Consider the following 21,932-nt stretch of genomic DNA (forward strand, 5'->3'; position numbering starts at 1 on the left):
GAGGGCTGGCTGGCAGCCTGGAAGGACTCCAGAGGGCTTCATGCCCACAAGGACAGGCAGCCTAGTGAAAGGAGGCAGAAACGAGAGGGTTAATCCCAGGGTATGGACAACTGTCCAAGGGTCCCCTCCCTGCTTACGCTGCAGCGTCTGCTGGGAAGCCACAGGTAATTAGGACAGCTTAGAGGATTTCCCAGGTCAGGAGGTTGGGAGGAGGTAGCCTAACTGGACTCTATCAGGCCAAACTCCCAGGAGCTGAGCTGGCCCCTTTCCTGTTTTGGCTAGGTTAAAATGCCAGCCAAAAACGAAGGGCCCCCATGTGGCAAAAAGAGAGGTAGGCAAGGCTAGTTACATGCAGCCCCCCGTAAACATCCCCTCAGGGAACTCAAGGTCCAGTAAGAGGACAAAGGGGGCGGGGGGGAGGAGGGGGGGACGGGACAGGAGCTGGTCCAGGAATTTTGCTCCTGCTGAGTGGAGATCAGACAGGAAGGCTGGGTGGGAGCGGACAGCAGAGACAGCTGCAGAGGTTAGGCCGGTGGGCAGGGCTAGGCATGGGAGAGAAGTCAGAAATCTCACCTGGAATTCTCCCAAAAGAGGAACAGAAAAAGGCCCTGGAGAAAGCCCAGCAGCAGACTCTCCTGAGTCCTCTTTCTTCTCTCCTCCCCACAGGCAGGCTAGCCTTGGCCAGGAGAGACCCAGAAGACTACGGGACTGGCCCAACGGGTGGGAGCCAAAGAAAGATAGTGTTGTAGGAAGCCCTGCTGAGAAATTCATTCACACACACACACACACACACACACACACACACACACACCGTGGGGACTCCCTTCCCCAAGGGAGGCAGGCAAGCCAAGGCCACCAGAGACTTCTCTCGACTTGTCAGGACATAGGGAGGTCTGGCGCAAAGCTGCCATGATGCCGGGAGCCATGTTAACAGCTGAGCTCAGGGCACACCCAGCAAAGGTCTCCCACAGACAGGCGCAGAACACAAAGAACCTGTTCAAGCTCAGAAATCCTGAGCTCCTGCTGCTCCATAACGACACCCCGAAATACTCAGGAAGCCCGAGACAGGTCTCGGTCTAGAGGGGTACAGAAAGAAGGCTCTAGACGGGAGCTTAAGAGGCCACTCAGGCTAAATGGGGCACACACAGCCTCTCTCACAGAGAGAGGGAGGGCGGGGGATGGCCAAAACTGATGATTAACAGATAAAAGTGCAGGCTAACGTGATTATGGAAACTAAAAGCTATCCTCAATTATCTGCAATAAATGTCAGGCCCAGACCAGCTTACCTCAGAGCCTAAGTGTATTCCAAGCTGGCCACTTTCAATGTGGACTCCGAGTACATAAAAACATTTGTTTTTAGTCTTAACCATAGAAAAATTAGGAAGGATAATCTAGGTACATTTAAAAAATTGTATCAAGTCGTTTGTTCCTAAACCAAATGTGAGCTACAGACTATTCCCCCAGCCTGCTGCCCATCTGTTACTGCAGCCATGAAAACATCAAGCCAGGATGTTAGGAAGCCACCCAGGGACTGGACTTGTGGCAGAGCTGGACACTCTGGGCCTGGTGAGACCCAGGGGTACCCTGAAGCCAAGTCCATGAGAAATTCTCAGACCAGACCATCAGACCCTCAGCTGACCACAGACCGCAATTCTCTTTCAGAGGTCTCTGCAGCCACCCCCAAAAGTACCTAAAATTTATTTATTCATTTCTGTTTATTTGTTTTTAGTTTGTTATTTTATTTTGTTTTGAGACAGGAGCTTTGCTATGTAGACCTGGTTATCTTGGGGCTCACTCTGCAACCCAGACTGATCTCAAACTCACAAGTGCTAGGATTGCAGATGTGTGTCTCCATGCCATCTCACCTAGATGAGGCATGTCCAGAAAGGTGGTAAGAGCCACTTGGCACCATATCAGTACTCCTGGGAGTCCAGGTACCAGGCCCCAGGTCCACCCATCTAAGGACCAAATTTCACTAAAGAAATTGTAGCTGCACGGAGAGAGGGTTACACTTGGGTCTAAGTCTTTGGTGGCTCCAACACTGAAGTCAGCAGCATCCCAGGCTCAAAGTTGACAGCCCCAACTTCAGCATGCCCAAGATGCAGAAGTGGCCATTTCAGCTTTCTCAGACCTGTCAGGGGACAGCTCCATCAGATCTCTAAAGTTCCCTCAGCCCACACAGTCAATGTTCTAGTGGTTAGGAAGTTCTCTGCTAGCCTGGAGAGAAAGTTGCTCTCTGACAAATGAGTTCAAAGAACAGTGTCTGATCTCACTCCTGACAGTTCAGGGCTAACAGTGTGTCCCTGTTCCTGTCCAAACCACTACACTCTCAGGGTTTTCAGGCCCCTCGGTACCTTAGGATCCAGAAAGGCAGATTCAAGAGGATCCCAGAGACCGCTCTCTAGTGCTGCCCATCTTTTCTTCTTTGAATCATCCTGTGAATATCTGCTTCGGTTTTGTCTGTTAAATATTTATTTTATTTATGTAGGTATCTGAGTGTACTTACGTGTGCATGTGTGGCCAGGGAGGGTCCTTAGGTGCTGGAGTTACAGGCATGTGTGAGTCTTGCTACATGGGTGCTAAGAACGAACTCATCTTCACGACTGAGCAGCAAGCATTCTTAACCTGAGCCACCTCTCCAGTCCTGTTTGGTTTTGACATAAGGTCTCATCATGCAGCCCAGGACAGACAGGGTCTCACTGTGTAGCCCAGGCTAACCTTAAAATCTTCCTGCCTCAGCTTCCTGAGTGTTGGCATTCCAGGCATGAAGTGCCATTCTTAGATTTAAAAATATAAATATATAGATAACTGTTTTAGATCATTTATTATAAAATTTTTTGAAGTATGATTGATTTTTAACATGATATTTACTAGTAATTATTACACCCATAAAAGCAAATTTGAACCTTTCTCCCATTTAGTAAAGGCAAATGCTGTTCAATGTGTCTCAGGTTAACTAGATAAAAAAAAAAACAAAAACATTTTTAGACTTCTTATCACACCAGGCTCAGGGGTCAAACTACATTCTAATGGTTTTACCAGATATTAAGGGATAAAAATAATCCCAAACTTCTCTGATACCCACATCTGGAAACTCGTGTATTTGCTACTGTGTAAGTTTTCAGATATGTTTCTAAAAGTGACCGGCGTTGGAGCTGTCTACACACACATCTTTATTATAGATACTTATTTCCAAGAGATGAAAATTCACTTTGACGTGACTGCCATCTTTGAAAGCACTCAAAACATCCTGATGCTAACATGAACAACTGTCACCAAATGAGCACAATCTGGTAACCACCACCTTCAAACACATTTTCAGAAGGTTTAGCATCGTGCATGCTCCACCTTAACTCTATGAAGTTCCATACGGCAGGGTGCAGCAGGTAAGACGCCTGCCCGCATGGATGGACATGCTAGGGACAGCTGGGCTCTGGACATCCCTCACACGCTGCATGCAGGGTCTCCTCAGGTGAACGAGGAAACAAGGCATTTATTGAGGGGCTGGAGAGATGGCTCAGGGGTTAAGAGCACTAGACGCTCTTCTAGAACCAGCTTTGAGTCCCAGCACCCACATGATGGTTCACAACTGTCCGCTACTCCAATTCCAGGGGATTCAGTGTTCTCTTCTGGCCTCTACGGACACACACATGGTGCGCAGACATATGGGCAGGCAGTAAACACACATGCACGCATACATAAATTAATTAATGTTTAAGGTGTTCATCGATTAAGAGCAGAAATGAAGTCAAATGCCGTCACAAGCAGTTTGAGAGCCCCCGTTCCAGAGTCACAGGCTGGGAAAGGAGTGTTGTTGATTACTGCTTCACTCATGACCTCATCAAACTTTCTAGAAGAAATTGAGGCCCAAAGAGGACAGTGAGCTAGCTGAAGTCACCTGGTAAGTCAGCAGCGTAAGGATTAGTATTGGGTTTCCTGGCTGTGAATTCTCTTTTCTCAAGATGTCTGTTAGGGAAAGAATGACTCCAGAGCCCCATGGTGGTGGGGGGGGGCGGCGAGGCAGCGTCACAAGGTCAGACAGGGAAAGTGTGCACAGGCGCCACAGAACTCAAAACAATGCCTGTCTGCCTCGGGGCCCCTGGGGCCAGGTACTCCTCTTTTCCCATAGAAGGAACTTGGGGAATGTTTCCTGGAAAAATAAATGGCCGAGTGGATGAATCTCAGGAGAGATATGAAAGAATCCATCGGGGTAGGATTTGGCTCCTGGTTCCAGCATCACGCTGTGACTGCTCTTGTCTACTCTCCTGAGTTGGGACAATTTCAACTTCAGGAAAAGAGATCCCCACCCTCTCCTGCTGGCATTTCTGGAAGCAGAAGACCAGAGCATCCCAGGGCCAGAACACAGAGCTGGGAGTCGGGGAACCTGGGCTTGGTCCTAGCTTTGGACCTACAGCATGGGCATCATCTGGAAACATGACAGGAATGCAGTCTTGTGTTGGGCCCCCAACCTTAGAGACTGGAGTGGGCACATCTGTGCTCTAACAAGCCCCACAGGTGATTCGAGTCCTAGCTAAAGCTTACGGGTCACAGACCAGCCTGCTGAGGTGTCTCTTGCACAGTTTTGACAGTGTCTAGCCCAGCCTGGAGAGCGAGGGGAAAATGCCCTTGAGGAGGAACGGGATCATCAGCGACATGACGCATCACTTCTCACAAGGTGCTGAGCACTCACGTTAGCACAGCTTCCAAAGGACTTAAATAGTCCTGAGGAAGCTGATATCCAAATCGGGAACCGTCAGAGGGTCTAACAGGCCCCGGAATGGGCTGCATCATCCCCCTTGGGATACCCACCCTGTAAGCTTTGATCAGAACTTCCAAAAGGTTGCCCCGAAAGAGTAGGCTATAGGCACGACATCAATACAGACATACCTAAGCACACACGTGCCCGGGCCAGCTGATGGCCCTGCCCCTGGCCCTGCCCGCACTCTATTCTCCACAAGTCATGCCAGACTTTTATATTTTGAGGAATACTTGTCTGCAGTTTGTTGTTGTTGTTGTTGTTGTTGTGATGTGTATTAACAGTTGTGACAGCGGATACTGCTTCTGGGGTACAGCTGGAAGCCAGAAGGTGAAGGTATTGGAGGAGGCACGTATAACCAAATGCATTCGGGGGCTGGACAGTATGGTAGAGTATGGGCTGAGCACGCTCGAGCTCTGGGTTCCAGGCTGTAAAACACAGCAAAGCGAGACACGGCTAGGAACACGGACGGGTGTGCTAGCCAGGCAGGCTGCTGCGGCTCCTGGCTTTGCTCTTAGGTCGCTGCACAATTTTGAGCAAGTCCCTTCCTCGCACTCACTTCCCCCTACGCAACCTGAGGGACTTGAACCTGAAGTGTCCTGAGCTCAGGACTTAGGATTCCCGTAAGCTATCAGTGGCCTCCTCATAACTCAGCCAGGCTGGTGAGACCTGTGTCTTCCTCCTATTGAGATGCAGCAGGAAGAGACGGATGTAGGGATGATCATGGCGGACCTCCTGGCTGGGAAGGTTCTTCTCGGGATATCTCAAGCAAACTGGATGAGAAGACCTGAATTCAAGCCCCAGCTGCCGTTTCCCAGCTGAGTGACTCTGGGGGAAACCACTCAAGTGCCCTGCACTTCGCTCCCGCGACACTCCAGCAGGGCAGCCGACTGCGCAGCAAAGGTCTGGAGTGGTGGGAGATGGCACATACCCAGCACATAGGAAACTCCGATGTCTGCAGCTGACATGTCTTCAGTCTCACTATTATTACCGCTGCTGCTTCTGCTTTGACCAAATCCAGGGATGGTGAGGTGCAGGCCATGACCTCAGCACATCCCCGTCCCTAACGATGGTGTTCAGACCAAGTAGTTGTGGTCAGTTGACACCATGTTCTCTCAATCTAGTCTCAATCACACTATTGGAGACTAGTCTATCTTTTTAAGAGGCTTAATGCTTGCCTTTCTCCTTCTACACACACACACACACACACACACACACACATACACACACAGAGAGAGAGAGAGAGAGAGAGAGAGAGAGAGAGAGAGAGAGGCCTTTTACAAGGACCACTGAAAATTCTATAGTAAAAGTTGAGCAAGTGCCAACTGCCCAGCTGTGGCTGAATATATGGCTCATAGCGGCCTCCATAAAGGCAACAATGGGCAAACCAGTAGCCACACAGCCAGGGGGGAGGGAAGGAAACAATGGGTTCTTCCTAGGCTTGGCTACCGAGTCCCGTGGCTGCTGAGACCAGGCCTTGGGACCCTGCCAGCACCAGGGGCGTACAGTGCTGGTCACATGGTGTTCTGGGTCTTATTCACTGAAAGAGGTCTGTCATTGGGTGATTGTTCTCCACCCTCACTTAGGAACCAAGGTCCTGCTTCACACTAGACAGACAGACAGACATCCACAGGCTGACCTTGCCTCACAGGCTGGATGCTCAACAGATCAACACTCTGGGCTGCGGCCTCACGGCGGTAATTACACCGCAGCTGAAGTGTACCAAGCTGAGGTGGCCTAGGAATAAGGACAGCTTGAGACACAGGGAATGGCTTCCGATGGGAAGCGGTCTCCAAACCCATGTCCTGAAACGTGCAACTCACTCCTACTTCGGTTTTGTTGATTGACATCCTTGAGTCATTTTTCTCATCCTTTCTTGGTCTCTGTTTCAAATCAGAAAAGTCATTCCAGTTTCCTCTCCAGCCTTTGATCCCATGAGTGTGGCCAGCATGAAGGAAATCTGGGCTTGATTTCTGTCACCTCATTGGGAGCAAAGTTAGGACTCCATCTTTCAAGGTTCCACTCCAAATGCCCCTCAGAGTCTTTCCAGACGCCACCGATCAAAATGTTCCCAATCGCTGCTAAGCTGAGGGAGTTCTTGGGTAGGAACCACTCATTTGCATTTATATTTCATTATCTTGCATAGTGAGCCATCTGTACCGTAAGTGGATGCTGCCCAGGAAAGCTTCCTCAACCAGGGCACAAAGTTTTTAAAGTGACAACTGCCCCTCTGTCTCCTCAGTAATTCTTCAAGTGCCTGGCATACAACTGAACACCTACCCAAGGCCCGAAGATGTTTTGATTGCTGAATTGCTGACCAAAGCCATCTGGGTGTTCCTCTAAGGTGGGGCCTGAAGCTACTGTCAGGAAGCAGTGTGGGGAAACGGAGGCAACAGCTCACTTTCACCGGGCAATGGGGTTTGTGTACTTTAATCCTTTATGTAGGCCCTACGCACTTGAATCCTAACGACTCAGTGCAGGGTAAGCAGCATTTAACTCCCAGGTTTCTAGATGAAACTAGAGAAGACTGAGGTCATTTGACCAAGGCCACACTAGCGACTACAGCACCCGATCAGGCCCAGGCAGCCTGACTCCGAGGCCCCTGCTCCCACACTGTGTACACTCAGGCATTTCCCACCGTGAGCCTGAAACAACAAGCAAAGAGAGAAGAGCAGAGGAGCAGCAGAGAAACCATGAAATGCCAGATCAGCCTGAGAAACACGGAGAGGAAGCGGGTAAGAAGTACAGGAAAGTCCAAGTGTGAGAGGCTGTACCAGTGTCGACATCCTGGCTGTGAGAGTGGGGGATGGTTTTGCAAGACGTGATCACTGGGGAACTGTGAAGGCCTTCACTTCACTTTATCATTTCCTACAAGTGCAGGGGATTCATTATAAATTTTCAATAATAAAACTAATATTAAAAGAACCACAGTCCTGCCAGGCGGCAGTGGCGTACACCTTTAATCCCAGCACTCGGGAAGCAGAGCCAGGCAGATCTCTGTGAGTTCGAGGCCAGCCTCGAACTACAGAGCGAGATTCAGGACAGGCACCAAAACTACACAGAGAAACCTTGTCTCGAAAAACCAAAACCAAACCAAACCAAAACAAAACAAAAAAACCCACCACAGTCCTAGAAAGCAGAGTATCTCCCCACCACTGAGGGGTCACTGACTTCCTCTGGTCTGTCCCCAAATGCTACCAGCATCTGGAGATCTCCAGGTGAGGTCAGACAATGAGAAAGAGCATTCTAGGTCTTGAGCATTCCTGGTGTCATCTAAAAGCTCCCTCTTTATTTTTCAAGGTTTCACCAAAAGAGCCATGGGGAGCCAGGGAGTGGTGCATGCCTTTAATTCCAGCACTTGGGAGGCAGGGGCAGGTGGATCTCTGTGAGTTCGAAGCCAGCTTGGTCTACAGAGTGAGATCTAGGACAAGCTCCAAAGCTACACAGAGAAACCTTGTCTTGGGGAAAAAAAACAAAAACAAAAACACAGGATATATTCAGAGATGATTTTCCCCAGTCTGGATTCAGAAAGAGGCCAGCCCTGGCCCCAACCCTGACCCAATCCCATAGCAGCCTTCCAAACCTTTCCTGGAGGGCCCAGACACAAAGCACCCACTGCTGCGTGGTAGATCTTTTAGGCCCCAGCTCCCCCACACCAATGGCAGACACTTCCAGCACCCAAGTGCATGCACCCCAAATATCAGGGCAGCACAACAACACACCAATAGGCTTATAAGGCTGAGGGCCACCAGATGGAAGATGACATGCGGCAGCCCTGGGTATCACCAGCCCATCTCACCCCAATCCCCGTGTACCAAAGGCTCAATGCCGCTTCCCACCATACTCAGGGCAGGTGGGACAGGGACAGCGCAGGACATCGGTAGCAGAAAAAGTCAGCACTAAAACCACCATCAAACTGGCCTTCCTGGTCTTGCATGGCATGAACCATGGGGTGGCCAGGCTACGGGTAACATGGTACCGATTTGTACCTTGGTCTACCTGGACATCTACTTCTGCTGGGGAAAATATCATCAGAGAGAAAAGAGAGAACCCTAAGAAACGAAAGAGACTAGGGACACCATGGAAATGGAGCTTTAGCAGAAAAGCTATGGAAGCGGAACAGCGCATAACCAACCCTCTGTGCTGAAAATCACACAGAAACAATTCACAACCAAAACTTCAGGAAGTCCCGGGGGTCGTCATACTGGTCCCAGGACAGGCCTCAATATCCCAGCACAGAATACACAAGAGAAAAGCCAGGCAAATTAGAAGGCAGCCAGAGAAAAACCACTGCTAGTTGGACCTCAGTTAGAGTGATAAGCTAGCCTCAACATGGCATTAACCTAATAAGGTCCAGAGTTGGAGAACTGTCCCAGCCCTAAATGAGTTAGTCCCTGAACTGGGTGGCTCCTCCCTCTAAGAGAACACGCAAAGTGGCCCTCTTGCCCCCCTTTTCCTGACCAGCTGGGCCAAGATAACTTCTGCTAGGATGTATTCTGTGACCCGGGCATCGGTAGGGCAGCTGACCGGGGGGAGGGTGAGCAACGGGGGAGCAGACATCACGGCCTCTGCTCAGTACTGGAGATGGGTAACCCGTTACCTTCTACCCAGGGAGAGGCACTGGCAAGCAACACACGGAGAAACAGCCTGATGACGGTCACACCCGGAAGTAAGGTGGACAAGGGGAGGCCCAAGGGATTGTCTCCCCTTCACGTTCCCACGTTCTTTTGCTACCAGAATACAAAGTGAAACGAGACAGACAAAACACGTCGGACAGGTTCAGTGGTTCTGTCAAGCAGAGAGGGGTCCCTGGGGGCTCTGGTGACACTCTGAGGAATGCACCACAGCCTCAGACTCAGAGGTTGGAAAGGGCTGAGGACTGATCAGCGGCTTGATGATGTGGCACCAGCTAAGTCTCAGACAGCTCCAATGCTCAGACCTTCACTCTCTCAACCAAAGACTGAACTGTCTGTGGTCCCCAGACCTCATCTCACTTGCAAGTGACCCTTGGACAAGAAAGGGATCATCCGCAAGGCCAGAGCCCATGACTGTGTGGGAGCTGATGAGCGATGGTTAAGGGGACTTCCAAATGAGAAAGACCCAGACCCGTCCCAGCTCTGACACAGGTGCACAATGCCTCACTCTAATGGAGACAGTGTCTGACTCAAGGGCTGTCACCCAATAAGATGGCATGCACGTTTAAATGGGTCTCTGAAGTGGACACTGATAGCCCCATTCTTAATCTGAGAGGATGAAAGCCAGAGAGGGTCAAATAGCTTTCTCTACGCATTAGCCTTGATTGACAGCACCCTAGTCCGCGGCTTGTCTGCCATTCTACACTGGAATCGTCCTCGCTCACTTATAGACACAGGACGTTTACTGAGTTCCTGGCTCTGAAACACCCACTGTGAGCTGCCGTTCCCGGAGCAGAATTAGCCTGCTCTAAGCAACCAGACTCTGTGATCCCACGTGACTGATAGCCACGGGAGCAAAGACCAGAGCCACCAGGGCACATGGGCTGTGGCACCAAGTGATAGCACTTAAGCATCCTGTAACCCACTGAGCCATGCTCCGTTGACTGTGAACTCCTGTGGGCCAAGCATCAGCAAGATGCTGCAGGACGCCCTGCCTCTAAGCCACTTATAGCGTCCCAGGGTAAGGAACGGAGAGGCAGACGCAAGAGGGAAGAGAAAACCAGCCAGTAAAGTAGGCTGGTATCAGACTAGCCTGGGGGGGGGGGGGGGGGCTCCATGCACACCAGCATGGCCTAGCCTGCAGAAGTTGGGATTGATTTGGTGGGGGTTAGGACACGGTGTTGAGATCTTGTAAAATCACCCCTGCCCCTCACCAATCCAGAAGATGTTTTCTAACATCTTGACAGGATTCTGTTTGTCAAGGTGTGGTTTGGCAGGCAGACCCACAGGCTCAGTCCAGATCTGCTGGTTCTGAACCTGTATTGTATCAAGGTCCCGAGGATGTATATATCTATATGTGGAGGCCTGAAGAGCACAGTGAGGGAGCCAGTGAGAAGCAGACTCCTCCCTAGAAGCCCACAGAGGGTCCCTCCCTAGCTGCAGGAGAGAAATGCAACCCACCTTCTCCCAGCCAAGCAGCCCACCCTCTGCTAACTAGGGAAGGAGGCTGGGGTGACTTTTAGGGACTACATTTCCACCCCTTCTCCTCCAGTTCTGTGCCTGGACTTGCATCTGGGAACTCCATGTCCTAGGACTGTGAGAGTCCCAGCAAAACCTCAGTGACTAAGGGGAACCTGCCACCCTGCCACCATTTTAGCAATGGGGAGAAAAGGGTGCCCCTTCCCTTCCGCACAGTGCCCCTTCCCACTGTCTCCTCTAAGCTCCTTCAAGTGCCCTCTGCATGGAAGAGGTGAGCTCAGGGCAGCACTGCCTTGCTTTGCCCCAGTGACACCCATGCTGCCTGATCACCCATAAAGACAGCACTGTCGATTCAGGCATGGAGCTGGCTGGTACCAGCCAAGCTCGTGAAGGAGGGAATCCTCTGAGATGGCCAGACAGAGGCACATACATCATCAACCCTCCAGCATCCTGCACTCCAGCCCCCACCCCACACCCAAGCTAGCCCTTCTGTCTTTGTGTCTATCTATCTATCACTCTGTGTGTCCTTTCTCACACGTGCCTGCCTTGGCGTTCCCATGAGACCGGGAGCAACCCCGCTCAGCTCCTCATTTGTCATCGCCCACAGTACCGAGCGTGGAGACTTACACCCGGCAGAAGCTCAATGCATACTGTTTGTATTCACGTGCACACTCTTTCGAGGGGTTGAACCCCTTGCTCCGGGCTAACAAAGAACTACTCACAAGCAGGCGTTTATTAAGGACGCCTCACAGCACACTGGGTTTCTGTAGGAGAAACAGGATGACAATAAGGTGTCCCCCGAATAGGCATGCACCCTGGTTTGAGAGATCACACACTGTGGCAAGTCTGAGGCTAGAACCTAAGGATATCAAGCACATCTTATCCCAGATAAGACGGGCAGTCTGATCCACCACAGAGGAAGTTTCTGTTCTGTCCCTTTGATATTGGTTGGCATTTGTTAACATTTTCCCCTAGAGTACCTTCCCATTCGGCCTCGCCACCACCCAAAGCCACGCCCACTACAGCATGTGAACAGGATGAGAGTAAAGATACCCAGAGTTAGAATGGGGGTTGCAGCAAGTCCAGAACCATGCCTAGTCGGTGCCAGCAACACAACACAGAAGCACCTCATCTCTACTCCTTTCCCCGGCACTAGGCTTCCAGGGACACGGACACACACACACACACACACACACACACACTGCTGCACTTGCCCATCCAAAGCTCCAGAAAAAATCTTGGACTGGGCCCTGGATATCTAGCCAGAAGTTAAGGTGCCCTCCCTCTGGGTTTCGTGAGCAGAGGCGTGCTGGGTGGTGGGTAAGTTTGCTTGCTCCCACTGTAAAACAAGGAAAGTTGTAAAGGTGGAAACAGCGCGGCCACAAACTTCCATTGGTTTCAGCGTGAAACACTCTCCAGCAGCATCAGGTTCACTGCCATTCAAATGTCTGCTTTGCTCTGGGCCAAAGAGATCAAGGTACATGGGACCAAAAAGCAAGGGTTCTGACTCTACAGAAAAGCTGTCATGTCCAAAACAATGGCTGCTATACCCACGGTGGTCACTTACATTTGACTTGATTCAAATTTCAAACACTTTTGTTTTTAAAATACACACTTGGGGGTGGTGCCTGAGACATGGCACACACATAGCAGTCAGAGGGCGTGCAGATCCCAGGGGTGAAACTCGGGTCGTCAGACGTTGAGACAAGCACCTTCAACCAGTTTACCCACCTCTAAAATTTAAACCTTGAGCACACCTGTCATCTCAGAGTTAAGAGACATGGGGAAGGAGGATTGTAATTTCAAAATCAGGGTGGACTGCATAAAGAGCCTGTCCCAAAAGAAATAGGTTTTTGTTTGTTTTGGTTTGGTTTCGGTTTTTTTTTCAAACCTTCAGTTGCATGAGCCACTTTTCAAGGGTTTGGCAACCACTCAGAACCAGCAGCCACTGTTTTAACGGTACAGATACAGAGCACTTCTAGCAGAAGTGGAAACAGAAACTTTGGCTGGATGGTGTTCACATCAAACATGTGTGCATGGTCTTAGGGAACTCCCGTTTTGCTTCGGTCTGCTGGAGGGATGTCACGTGCTCTAGTGGAAACTGAGGCAAGGCGGTACATTTTCTCAGGGACTCTCACACACGAAGACTATGAAATGAACCTTGCAGGCTCCCCTCTGGGTGATCTTAGCACACATGTACACATACACACTTGCACACTCTCAGTGTCCTTCAAGGGACACACCCTTTTTTTTTTTTTTTTTTTTTTTTGGTTTTTCGAGACAGGGTTTCTCTGTGTAGCTTTGCGCCTTTTCCTGGAACTCACTTGGAAGCCCAGGCTGGCCTCGAACTCACAGAGATCCGCCTGGCTCTGCCTCCCGAGTGCTGGGATTAAAGGCGTGCGCCACCACCGCCCGGCTGTTGAGACACACCCTTTTGCTTCCATCACAAGGGTGGCGGAGTTAGATGCTGTGACCAGCTGGCTACACAAGGTCCAAACTCTGCCTGTTCTAGATAAAAATCACTTCCTGGATGCTTTGGATGATTCTAAGCAACCCCAGACTTTGCTTCAGCCTGACCTCCTGGGGGAGAAGAAAATAAAAACCTCAGGTCAGCACTGAGGACAGCGACAATCTCCCTCTGAGCGGACCGGAAAGTTTCAGCAGGGCTCCCAACACCTCTTTGGAAGAACCTTCTTCAGAACCACTAGATAGGAATGTTTCCTCCCCAGCCATCACACCACATCCTTGTTGTCCTCAATGCAAGAGCCAGTTCTGGCTAAGAAGCCTCAAAAGCTGTTCCCCACAAGGCCTCAGGCTGAAAGGTAAGTTTCTTGCTAGGGTTGTTGTAGCCCTGCAGGCCAGTTCACCGAGATGGCCACAGCGCTGCCTCCTCCTCCATTTATGACTATGCTCTCTTTGCCTAGAGGGGCCACTGCTCTACCTCTGCCTCTTGAGAGACCCAAGCCCGGCCCACCACTCTTCCAAACCTCCGCCAAGGACTACAGCTTGCATCCATTTCCTCCCTTCTCTAGCATCCCAAGGCAAACTTAGTTTACATGGTGCTTTAGGGGCCTAATTACATATCATCGGGTGTAAGTACCAGGTTCGCATGTGGCTTTTAAGGTTCCAGATGGGCCCGTGTGCGGAAGAGCTGGCTTTGCCAGCAACTACCTGCACAGCCACATAGAAGTCACACCACACACAGTTCCCAGCCTCCGTTCCTTGACCAGAGGAATAATGACCTTGGACTAAGACACTTCATGACACCAGCATTCTCCCAAAACTAGCTGCCAATGAAATTGCTATGCATGTAAATAGGGGCTACAAAGAATACTTCGGATGCCACAAACAGTATATAAAAGCAAGGCAGAGACCAGAGCTGGACTTAGCCAGAGCACCCTGAGTGAATTCCCACCTCAGGTTTCCAAGGTTTCCGTTCCACTCCATCTGTGATGACGACCTGAAAGAGATCTGGTTTCTGTTCTTTCCTACTCCAGTACTGGAAAACTGCGTGTGTCCTCAGAGGCATTTTCCTACAGGACATGTCACCGCCAACATGGAAAGGTACCCGCGCACAGTGGGTTCTTCAACAACGGCCCGGAAGCCATGTCTCACACGCAGACATTTCCCTCACCTGAGTGAATGGGCAGCCTGTGGTAGAGTACTGACTCCATGGCTGACTGGGCAGGAGCTAAATGGGTGTTGGATAATAACCTAAAGCCTAGATGTTGGTGATGCCCTCATAAAACCGACTGGTCTCATAAGTCAAGATATGGCTTGTGGGAGAAGCTGGCTTCAGATTTCAGCCCAATGGTCTTGTCCCTGTCAAAATGAGAGTGCTAATACCTCATTCTATTTACATCCTGTTCTCAAAGTACTCACCCTTTCTGTCTACACACAGTGAGGTATAGTTGTTCCCACTTATGGGAAGAGAAATTACTGCCAGGAATGTTTAATGACACACAGCAGACGAAGATCAAACAGAACCTAGTTGGAATAATTTCATCAACATAAGCAGTATATGCACACATGTGTGCACACACATGTGCACACACACAAAAATACTCACAACCTTAGAGAGCTTTTAGTAACAAAACGAGATGAGTTCTAAAACTCACTGAACTCAGTACTGGAAACTTCCATTAAATACTTGTTTTTTTAAAAAAAAAAAATGCTGCTGGAGCCAACTGGCCAGCATCAGCGGTTGGGAATGCTCGTCACTGGGGAAAGTCCTCAGAACTGGTCTGCCAGCCATTCACTCTCATCCCAGAAAGTCACAGGATCTGAGGACCAAACCTAGCACCTGGTCAGCGCATCCCAGCGGGCCTGATCTGCATCCAGGAATGTTAGTTTAACGGGAAGCCAGAGCTTGCCCATGCCAGGAGGCTTGCCCCAATTGGCTACGCTAAGTGCTCAGAGAAGCAAGGTGGGGAAACCCCAACAGGCCTGGGGAAGAGGAAGAAAGATGCTTAGATTTGGGGTCCCTGCATCTTTTCTCCTAACAGCTGTGAGCAGCGAATTTTCAGGCATTCTTATCCTAAGACCCACAGTAGGTACTTCCTCTCGGACGATGAAGACCAATGCCACAGTCCATCAATCATACAGTATGAAATTAGCAAATGTCCCTTAGATCTGAACCTACGGCACACAGACAGGGTCTTAGCGCCTCCATGTTGCTGTAGGGAGCCGATTATCCCTGACCAGACAGCAAGTGTCTCAGAATAGTCAGGCACTGCTGCTGAGAATGTTCACGTCTCATTTAAGGGCAGAACTAGGCAGGAAACTAAGGATATGGTTCTGGGTGGGGTAGGTTAAACCATGCCAAAAGGGAGACCACATGGAGGGCGAGAAAAGCCTTCCTCCAACTCCAGGTGCCCAGGACTTATCCTAAGACCAGCAGAGAAATCCTCCCTTCCACCCCCAGAGCTGATCTAGGGCCTTTTATCTCGTTAACTTTGTTTATGGTGATCCTGTAAGAGGTTCTGAAACCTTCCAAGCCCCTCTCTAATTAAATTCATTAGAACAGATTGGGGCTTTCTTTCTGGATCTCAGAAAAATTAACAACACAATTAGCATCATAATGATGAGAGGGAGAGGGGCTGCCAGGGAGGCCCATGGCAGGGGTGGGGGTGGGCCTGGACCAAAGGGAGGGAAGGAGAGGAGCAGGTGAAGGAAGAGATGTGGCAGCTGCTTCTCCAAGGAGGGAGTGCAGGAGCAGAGGGGATGACCCCACAGTGCCCCGGAGCCCTCCAGTTCTTTTCTTTTGAGAGAGTAAAGCCAGCAAGAAATTAATCAACGCCATAAACCCCAGAGACGAGAACTCACAGAAATCTTCCAATTTTACAGAGAAAGAAACACAGCTAGCTTTTATCGGGGATGGGACCAACACGTGCCTTTTAGGATGATGCCCCACCCCCCACCCCGACGAGGGTCTGTGTGTCAGGAAGTCATTGGGGAGCAGGCAAGGTGAGGCAGGCCACTCCTTTCACAGAGAGCCCAAAGCTGCCAAGTGTCCATCTGATGGGTGTCCTGCGTGACCTCAAAGGCTGGGCAGATCCTACTGTACCGCGTCACCTCCCTAAGTCCCCTGATGTCCTTTTATCCTGAACCGACTGACAGATCACACCTCCCTGAGAAATGTGACGGTCCAGGTTCTGAGCAGCAGCGAAGAAGGTTTAATCACTGTGCACAGTGTTGCTCACAGGTGTTCTCCGTGTCCCCCCATCTCTGTCTTTCAGGAAACAGGAGGTACTCAAGATGCATTCTGAACCACTCTGGTACCCCCTCCATTTCTTTACTGTTCTACCAGGGCTTGGAAAGCTCAGTCTCACACATAAAAGAGAGACGTAGGCTTTAGTGTCAAACACGGAGACCTAAATTCTAATTCTGCAAACCCGCCCATTCTATAATCTTCAGCCAGCAATAACCTCTGGGGGGTCTGCTGTTATCTGTAAAACCAAAAAAACACCTGTTTTTGCAAAGTCTCCTGAGGAACAAGTGAGAGGGTACTAGAAAGCACACAGTGGGGCGCCTCGCACACAGTAAGCATTCAATAAGGAAGACTCTGCTACTCTGCAGCTCATGTTTCCTAGCTTGTCCCAAGACCTAATGAAAGGAGCGCGGCTCCAGAGTCGTCAAGCTGGCTGGGCGATCTGACAGATGCCCTGGGTCAGCAACACTGTGGAAGTGCCTACTTAAGCTCTTAGGGCAGTCATTGGCTTCCAGGCTCGCCTAATGTCCCAGAAACAAAGTCCTAAGCATTCAACCTCTACCCTGCGCTAAGGTCTGGGCCTTCGCTGGTCACTGAGTCACTGCTCAAAGGTTTGCCGTCAAACTGTGCCAGCCAAGACAGGGGTCTAGCCAAAGAGTTTCATCATCACTGCAGGTTCTGTCTACTGTGACCCCCCAGTCAAGCTCCTACACTACCAGGGGCTCTTCAGCCTCTGTTACAGCACTTCTTATGTGAAGTTTTGGTTTCATTTCACTTCTTTCCAACTTACCACCCAACACCTTGCACAGACCCTAACACAGCCTCAAAGGTTCAGGGCGCGCTACTGAAATGAACGACACTGGATGTGCGGGAGCAAGAGAGGCTACCCGCATGAAAGTGGACTCTCTAGTTCTTTTACCAGCGCATCTACGGAGGTTGGTGATAACCTGCTCAAGTGTGTAACTTGGAAGGGTTTCCCCTGTTCATCAACCTTTCCTCCCAGACAGACATACAGAATGCCTGCTGCCTGATTCTGGCCTCCTTATGACCCCAAGACCCCACCCCCACCTCATGCAGCCACTCACTGTGTTTCCATGCCTTACTTCTGAGAATGACTGTGTGCAGCACCCATACTGTGCCTCCATCAGACTGGGAACTCCCTGAGCAGTCCTCTGAATGGCTCTGACGTTCCAGGCACTTACAGGCCATACGACGGCTATAAAATACATGTTCATGGGAGATGGGATTTGGGGAAGCTAACCAGCCTCCATCTTGTCCCAGAAGTCCTTGTGGGTGTTTCTCCACCAAACTGCAGCAGCACCTGTACCAGGGTTCAGCTCCCCACAGAACCACCACCCTCTTGCTGCTTAAGCTAGGGATCTGCTGGCACCTTGAGTCTCACCTCCGCCCCCACCCTTTCCCAGGCAGTCAAAGTCAAGATCAGCTCTGAGCTACTCTTCCAGATGGCTGTGGGCAAGAAGGACTGGGACCAGGGATTCGGGATCCTGCAGTTCAGCACCCTTGTCTGCGCAGACTCACTCAGGCTTATCTATGTGATTTGTCTGATGACCTGTCTACCGCTTCCATTGCACCAGGGCTCTGAAACACCTGGCTCTGTCCTTGCTTTTCCTCTCTGATCTCAGTGGCAGCAAACCACAGGGTTTAACGAACACCTGTGACAAGGGTAAATATGCAACCTGTGTTACTTAAGTTTCTCTCCTTCACCCCCCCCCCATGGCCTCCCTCCAGCCAAACACAGTAAGAACACGGCTATTCTGCCCCTTCCTTTATGACTTCCCCAATATATCATCCTTTAAAGACAGAGAGAGATGCTCACACACACACCCCAACCATTGGGTGGTTTCAGAGATCTCTGGCCTCCAAACCAGCCAGAAGTGGGAGCGAGCTGTGACAGATGATCAGAGGCATCCTGTCCCTGAGTCACTGCAAAAAAAAAAAATAACAGGACCCTCCTGTGAGCTGCCCCCACCTCAAAGCCAGAACCGAACCTCCAGATCTCAGCCACCTCCTCAGAGTGCGGCTGACAGGACCAGCCTTGTAAACTGAGCCTGTTTCAGTCCACAGGGAACCACTCCAGCAGGCAGTTCCACCTGAGCCAGCCACTGAAGCACCATTGGCAGGTCCTGCCCCAGCTCTCTGGGGAGCTGGCTCTGCCGTTAGTGTGCCTGGATTTAACTCTCGGTAGCTTCTGTGATGCCAAACGAGGGGGGCAGGGGCTGAGATTCGTGGCACAAAACTGGGAAACGTGTAGGCTGTTGTCAGAAACCCCCGTTTGACCTGAGCCCCAATCAAGCACTCCAACGTCAGAGCCTTGATCCAATCAGCTCCCGACAGCAGCTGCAGGTGATGCTTCCCCGATACCAGGAAAAGCTGGCAGCCTGGAGGCCCCGATGCCAGGGGAAGCTTCCAGCCCTGCCCCCACTGGTGACGGGGAGGGGACAGAGAAGGGGGACAAAGCCGGGGTAGTCAGTTTCCTAACAGCACGTCCCCTGGCTGAACACTGTCTGAGGGCCGTACAGAACTAAGCCATCCCACATACCAACCAGTCCGCAGTATCCAGCACCTCGGTATGCCAACCAGGGACGAGCTGCAGTTTGTACCTAAGCTCCTCCGTTAAGCCTCTGGACTTCAGAGGAGGCTCTAAGACAGGGAAGTGGGAGGCCAGGCCCCTATTTTACAAAGGTAAACACAATTTCTGGGGTTGTGTCTTTTTTCTCGGTAACATCATATTCTCTCTCTCTCTCTCTCTCTCTCTCTCTCTCTCTCTCTCTCTCTCACACACACACACACACACACACACACACACACACACACACACACACCCACCCCTTCAGCCTAATCCAAAGACTAAAAGTAGAAAATTTTCTCTCTCTGAAGAAACAGCTTAGTCGGGACAAAAGGTGGAATGCACTGGATGGGAAGCCCTTCCGGCCTCTCTTTCCTATGCCTCTTCTGCATGCAATTCCACCTGATCAAGCATCCTCAGCCAAAGGGAGAACAGAGCTCTCCTCCCTTTCCTCTCTGCCTGCCCCCACAGACACATCTGGCAGGGCCCCGATTACCGGCATCTTCCTTGCTCCACCCCTCCCCCCACCCCACCCCTACCCGGGGCGGCTTCCACTTAGGCTTAAGTTCTGTGGGATCTGAACCTACCCGTCTCTAGCCCTATTCAAACCACATCTCCTGCCCACCCAGGTCTGTGGGCTGTGGCCTGTCCTTGCCTTGCTGGAGATGGGATCTGGGCCCAGCAGAGCTCACCTCAGTTCCAAGGTTAGAGGAGACTCACCAGAGCCTCCTATCAGGAAAAGAGAAAGGCAAGACGAGGAATATTGTCATCCCCTCTTCTAGACTCAGAGGAGGCATCTTTGTCCAAACACACACACACACACACACACACACACACACACACACACACACACACACGCCCTGCCAGAAGCCAAGGAAGGACTCAAAAGCAGACCCCGGCTCGGGGAGTGAGAGGGGCTGCTGCAGAAACCAGTATCTCAGTGATTCAGCACTCTGCCCACTCCCGGCCCAGCCAGGGGCCACACTCATGACCATTCCCGATGCCAGAGTGCTGACTTGGAAGCTGAGGGAGAATCCTTGCCAGGACCCCCAATTTCAGACCCTCCAGCCCGGCTTCGCTGCCAGGCCTTTGCAGCCCGGAACTCGGGACAATTCTCAGGAGCCTGTGGACCATTCCCTCGGACCTGCCTCTTCCTCCAGCCTCACGCCCTCCCTGAGCCCATCTAGGAAACAAACCAGAACAGTTCCAGGAGGGGAGAGGACCACACAGTGGCCTGTTAACCCAAGTATCTCTCTCGGCAAGCTGTGAACAGGCTCAAACATGCAGCAAAAGGGCTTTAAGGGAATTGCACCCACAGCAGTGAACACCTGGCCCGCGGAGCCCTAGGCCTCTGTGGCAGAGTAGGACGCTGCATGAGTGGGTAGGCTGAGTACAAGCCTAGTCAGCGCAGCGTCTACACCACCAGGAAGGGCAGGTGGAGAAGGTGATGGGTAGTAGGCCAGCTAGAAGCCAAGGAGAGAAGGGGAGCCGCTCCAGAGGGAGTATGCTGGATGAGGAGACAAGGAAGCCACTGAGAATGGGCTGGGACAGGGTGTGTAGACGGGAACTGGAAGGGAGCTAATGGAGACCAGCACAGCGCAAGGCCACTGGGTCAAAAGATAGAAAGGGATGCCGGAGGGCAAGCAGAGGGGCCACGGGTGGGGCAGGAAAATATAGACGGAATGGGGAACTGAAGAGTGAGGTGTGGAAGGAAGAAGCATGGGGGTGGGCTGGCAGGACTCAAAAGAGGCTGAGACAGAGAGGAGAGGGGAAGAGCGAGGAAGAGGGATGGATGTGATGTTGCCAACCGAGTCTGAAAGGGTGTTGGGGTGGAGAGGGAAGAGAGCGGGGAGGGAGATACCGCCAGAATCCGGTGGATTCCGGGCAGGTGGCTGTGCAGAGGGAAAAAGGCACAGGGATGTGGATGGAGGGGGATGGGGCAGGTCGGGGGATGCAGATGGACAGAGAAGGGCGGAATCGAGGAGGTGCCGCTCCATGGGCTTCTACGACCCTGTATTGCTACCCTACCGGGTGTCCGCGCTCGCCTTACCTCCAGGAGCTCCGGCTCCAGCCCTGGGCGCAGTCCCAGATGTCCGCTGCCAGCGCCGCCACTTCCCCCGCGTCCCCTGCAGCGCCTCTCGCTGCCAGCCGCCGCATTAGGGCAGAGACTAGCCCGTGCGCGCCCCCGGGCGGCCGGCGCGTCCTCGACGGCCTGCGTGCGCGCCCCCGAACCCCTCCCTGCGCGCGAGGACCTGGGACGAGGACTCAGAAGCACGGAAAGATGCTCAGGTGCCACCACCCGCCCGCCCAGCGCTCTAAGGAATAATTCGCAGAGCCAGAGTCTGGGAACCCTGTTTTCTCACTTGATCTTGGACGTTCCTTCCGGAGAGTGGCACTCAGTGTCGCAGGACCTGGAGCCAGAACTGTGGCAGGTCTGTCCTGTTAATGACCCCTTTATCTAAGACTTCTTAGGGTCAGGAATTTGTCCGCAGCTTTGGAGGACCTAGCTCAGCAATGCTCATGGTCTACCCTCCAAGTGTTCTATTGATAGAAGAGTTGTCCATCCGAAACTGACAAGGGAAAAACCTTGAGAAGATTGCAGGAGGTTCTTGGTTTAAAACTGGAAGATTTGTTATGTGCACGGGAGACTTCGGGGTACTGTCTCAGATTTGAGTCAGAGTGGGAAAAGCCTTGAACCTGGAGACCACACATCCAAATGTTAGCTCTTGCCTAGTGACTGAGCAGGGGTGAGCATGCAAAGTGGGC

At 51.5% G+C, this 21,932-nt stretch overlaps 1 protein-coding gene across 18 annotated transcripts in view; it reads right to left on the minus strand.

The window, feature by feature from the left end:
• Nfasc (neurofascin) overlaps positions 1-21,348 on the minus strand; it is a 176,435-nt gene extending 155,087 nt beyond the window's left edge. For 17 of the 18 annotated variants that reach the window (XR_008217892.1, XR_008217891.1, XM_052736929.1 and 14 more), the window contains exon 1: positions 21,217-21,348. Coding sequence is in view for 15 of the 18 variants with exons in the window: in XM_052736929.1 (XP_052592889.1) it covers positions 21,217-21,323 (107 nt within the window). In the remaining 3 variants the exon portion in view is untranslated. The remainder of the gene's footprint in view (positions 1-21,216) is intronic. The other variant, XM_052736920.1, reaches the window with a different exon arrangement.
• Positions 21,349-21,932: the final 584 nt, after the last annotated feature.

This window comes from Peromyscus californicus, unplaced genomic scaffold (assembly GCF_007827085.1).
Source record: "Peromyscus californicus insignis strain IS unplaced genomic scaffold, ASM782708v3 Scaffold_14__1_contigs__length_90479793_seg_2, whole genome shotgun sequence".
NCBI lineage: Eukaryota > Metazoa > Chordata > Mammalia > Rodentia > Cricetidae > Peromyscus > Peromyscus californicus.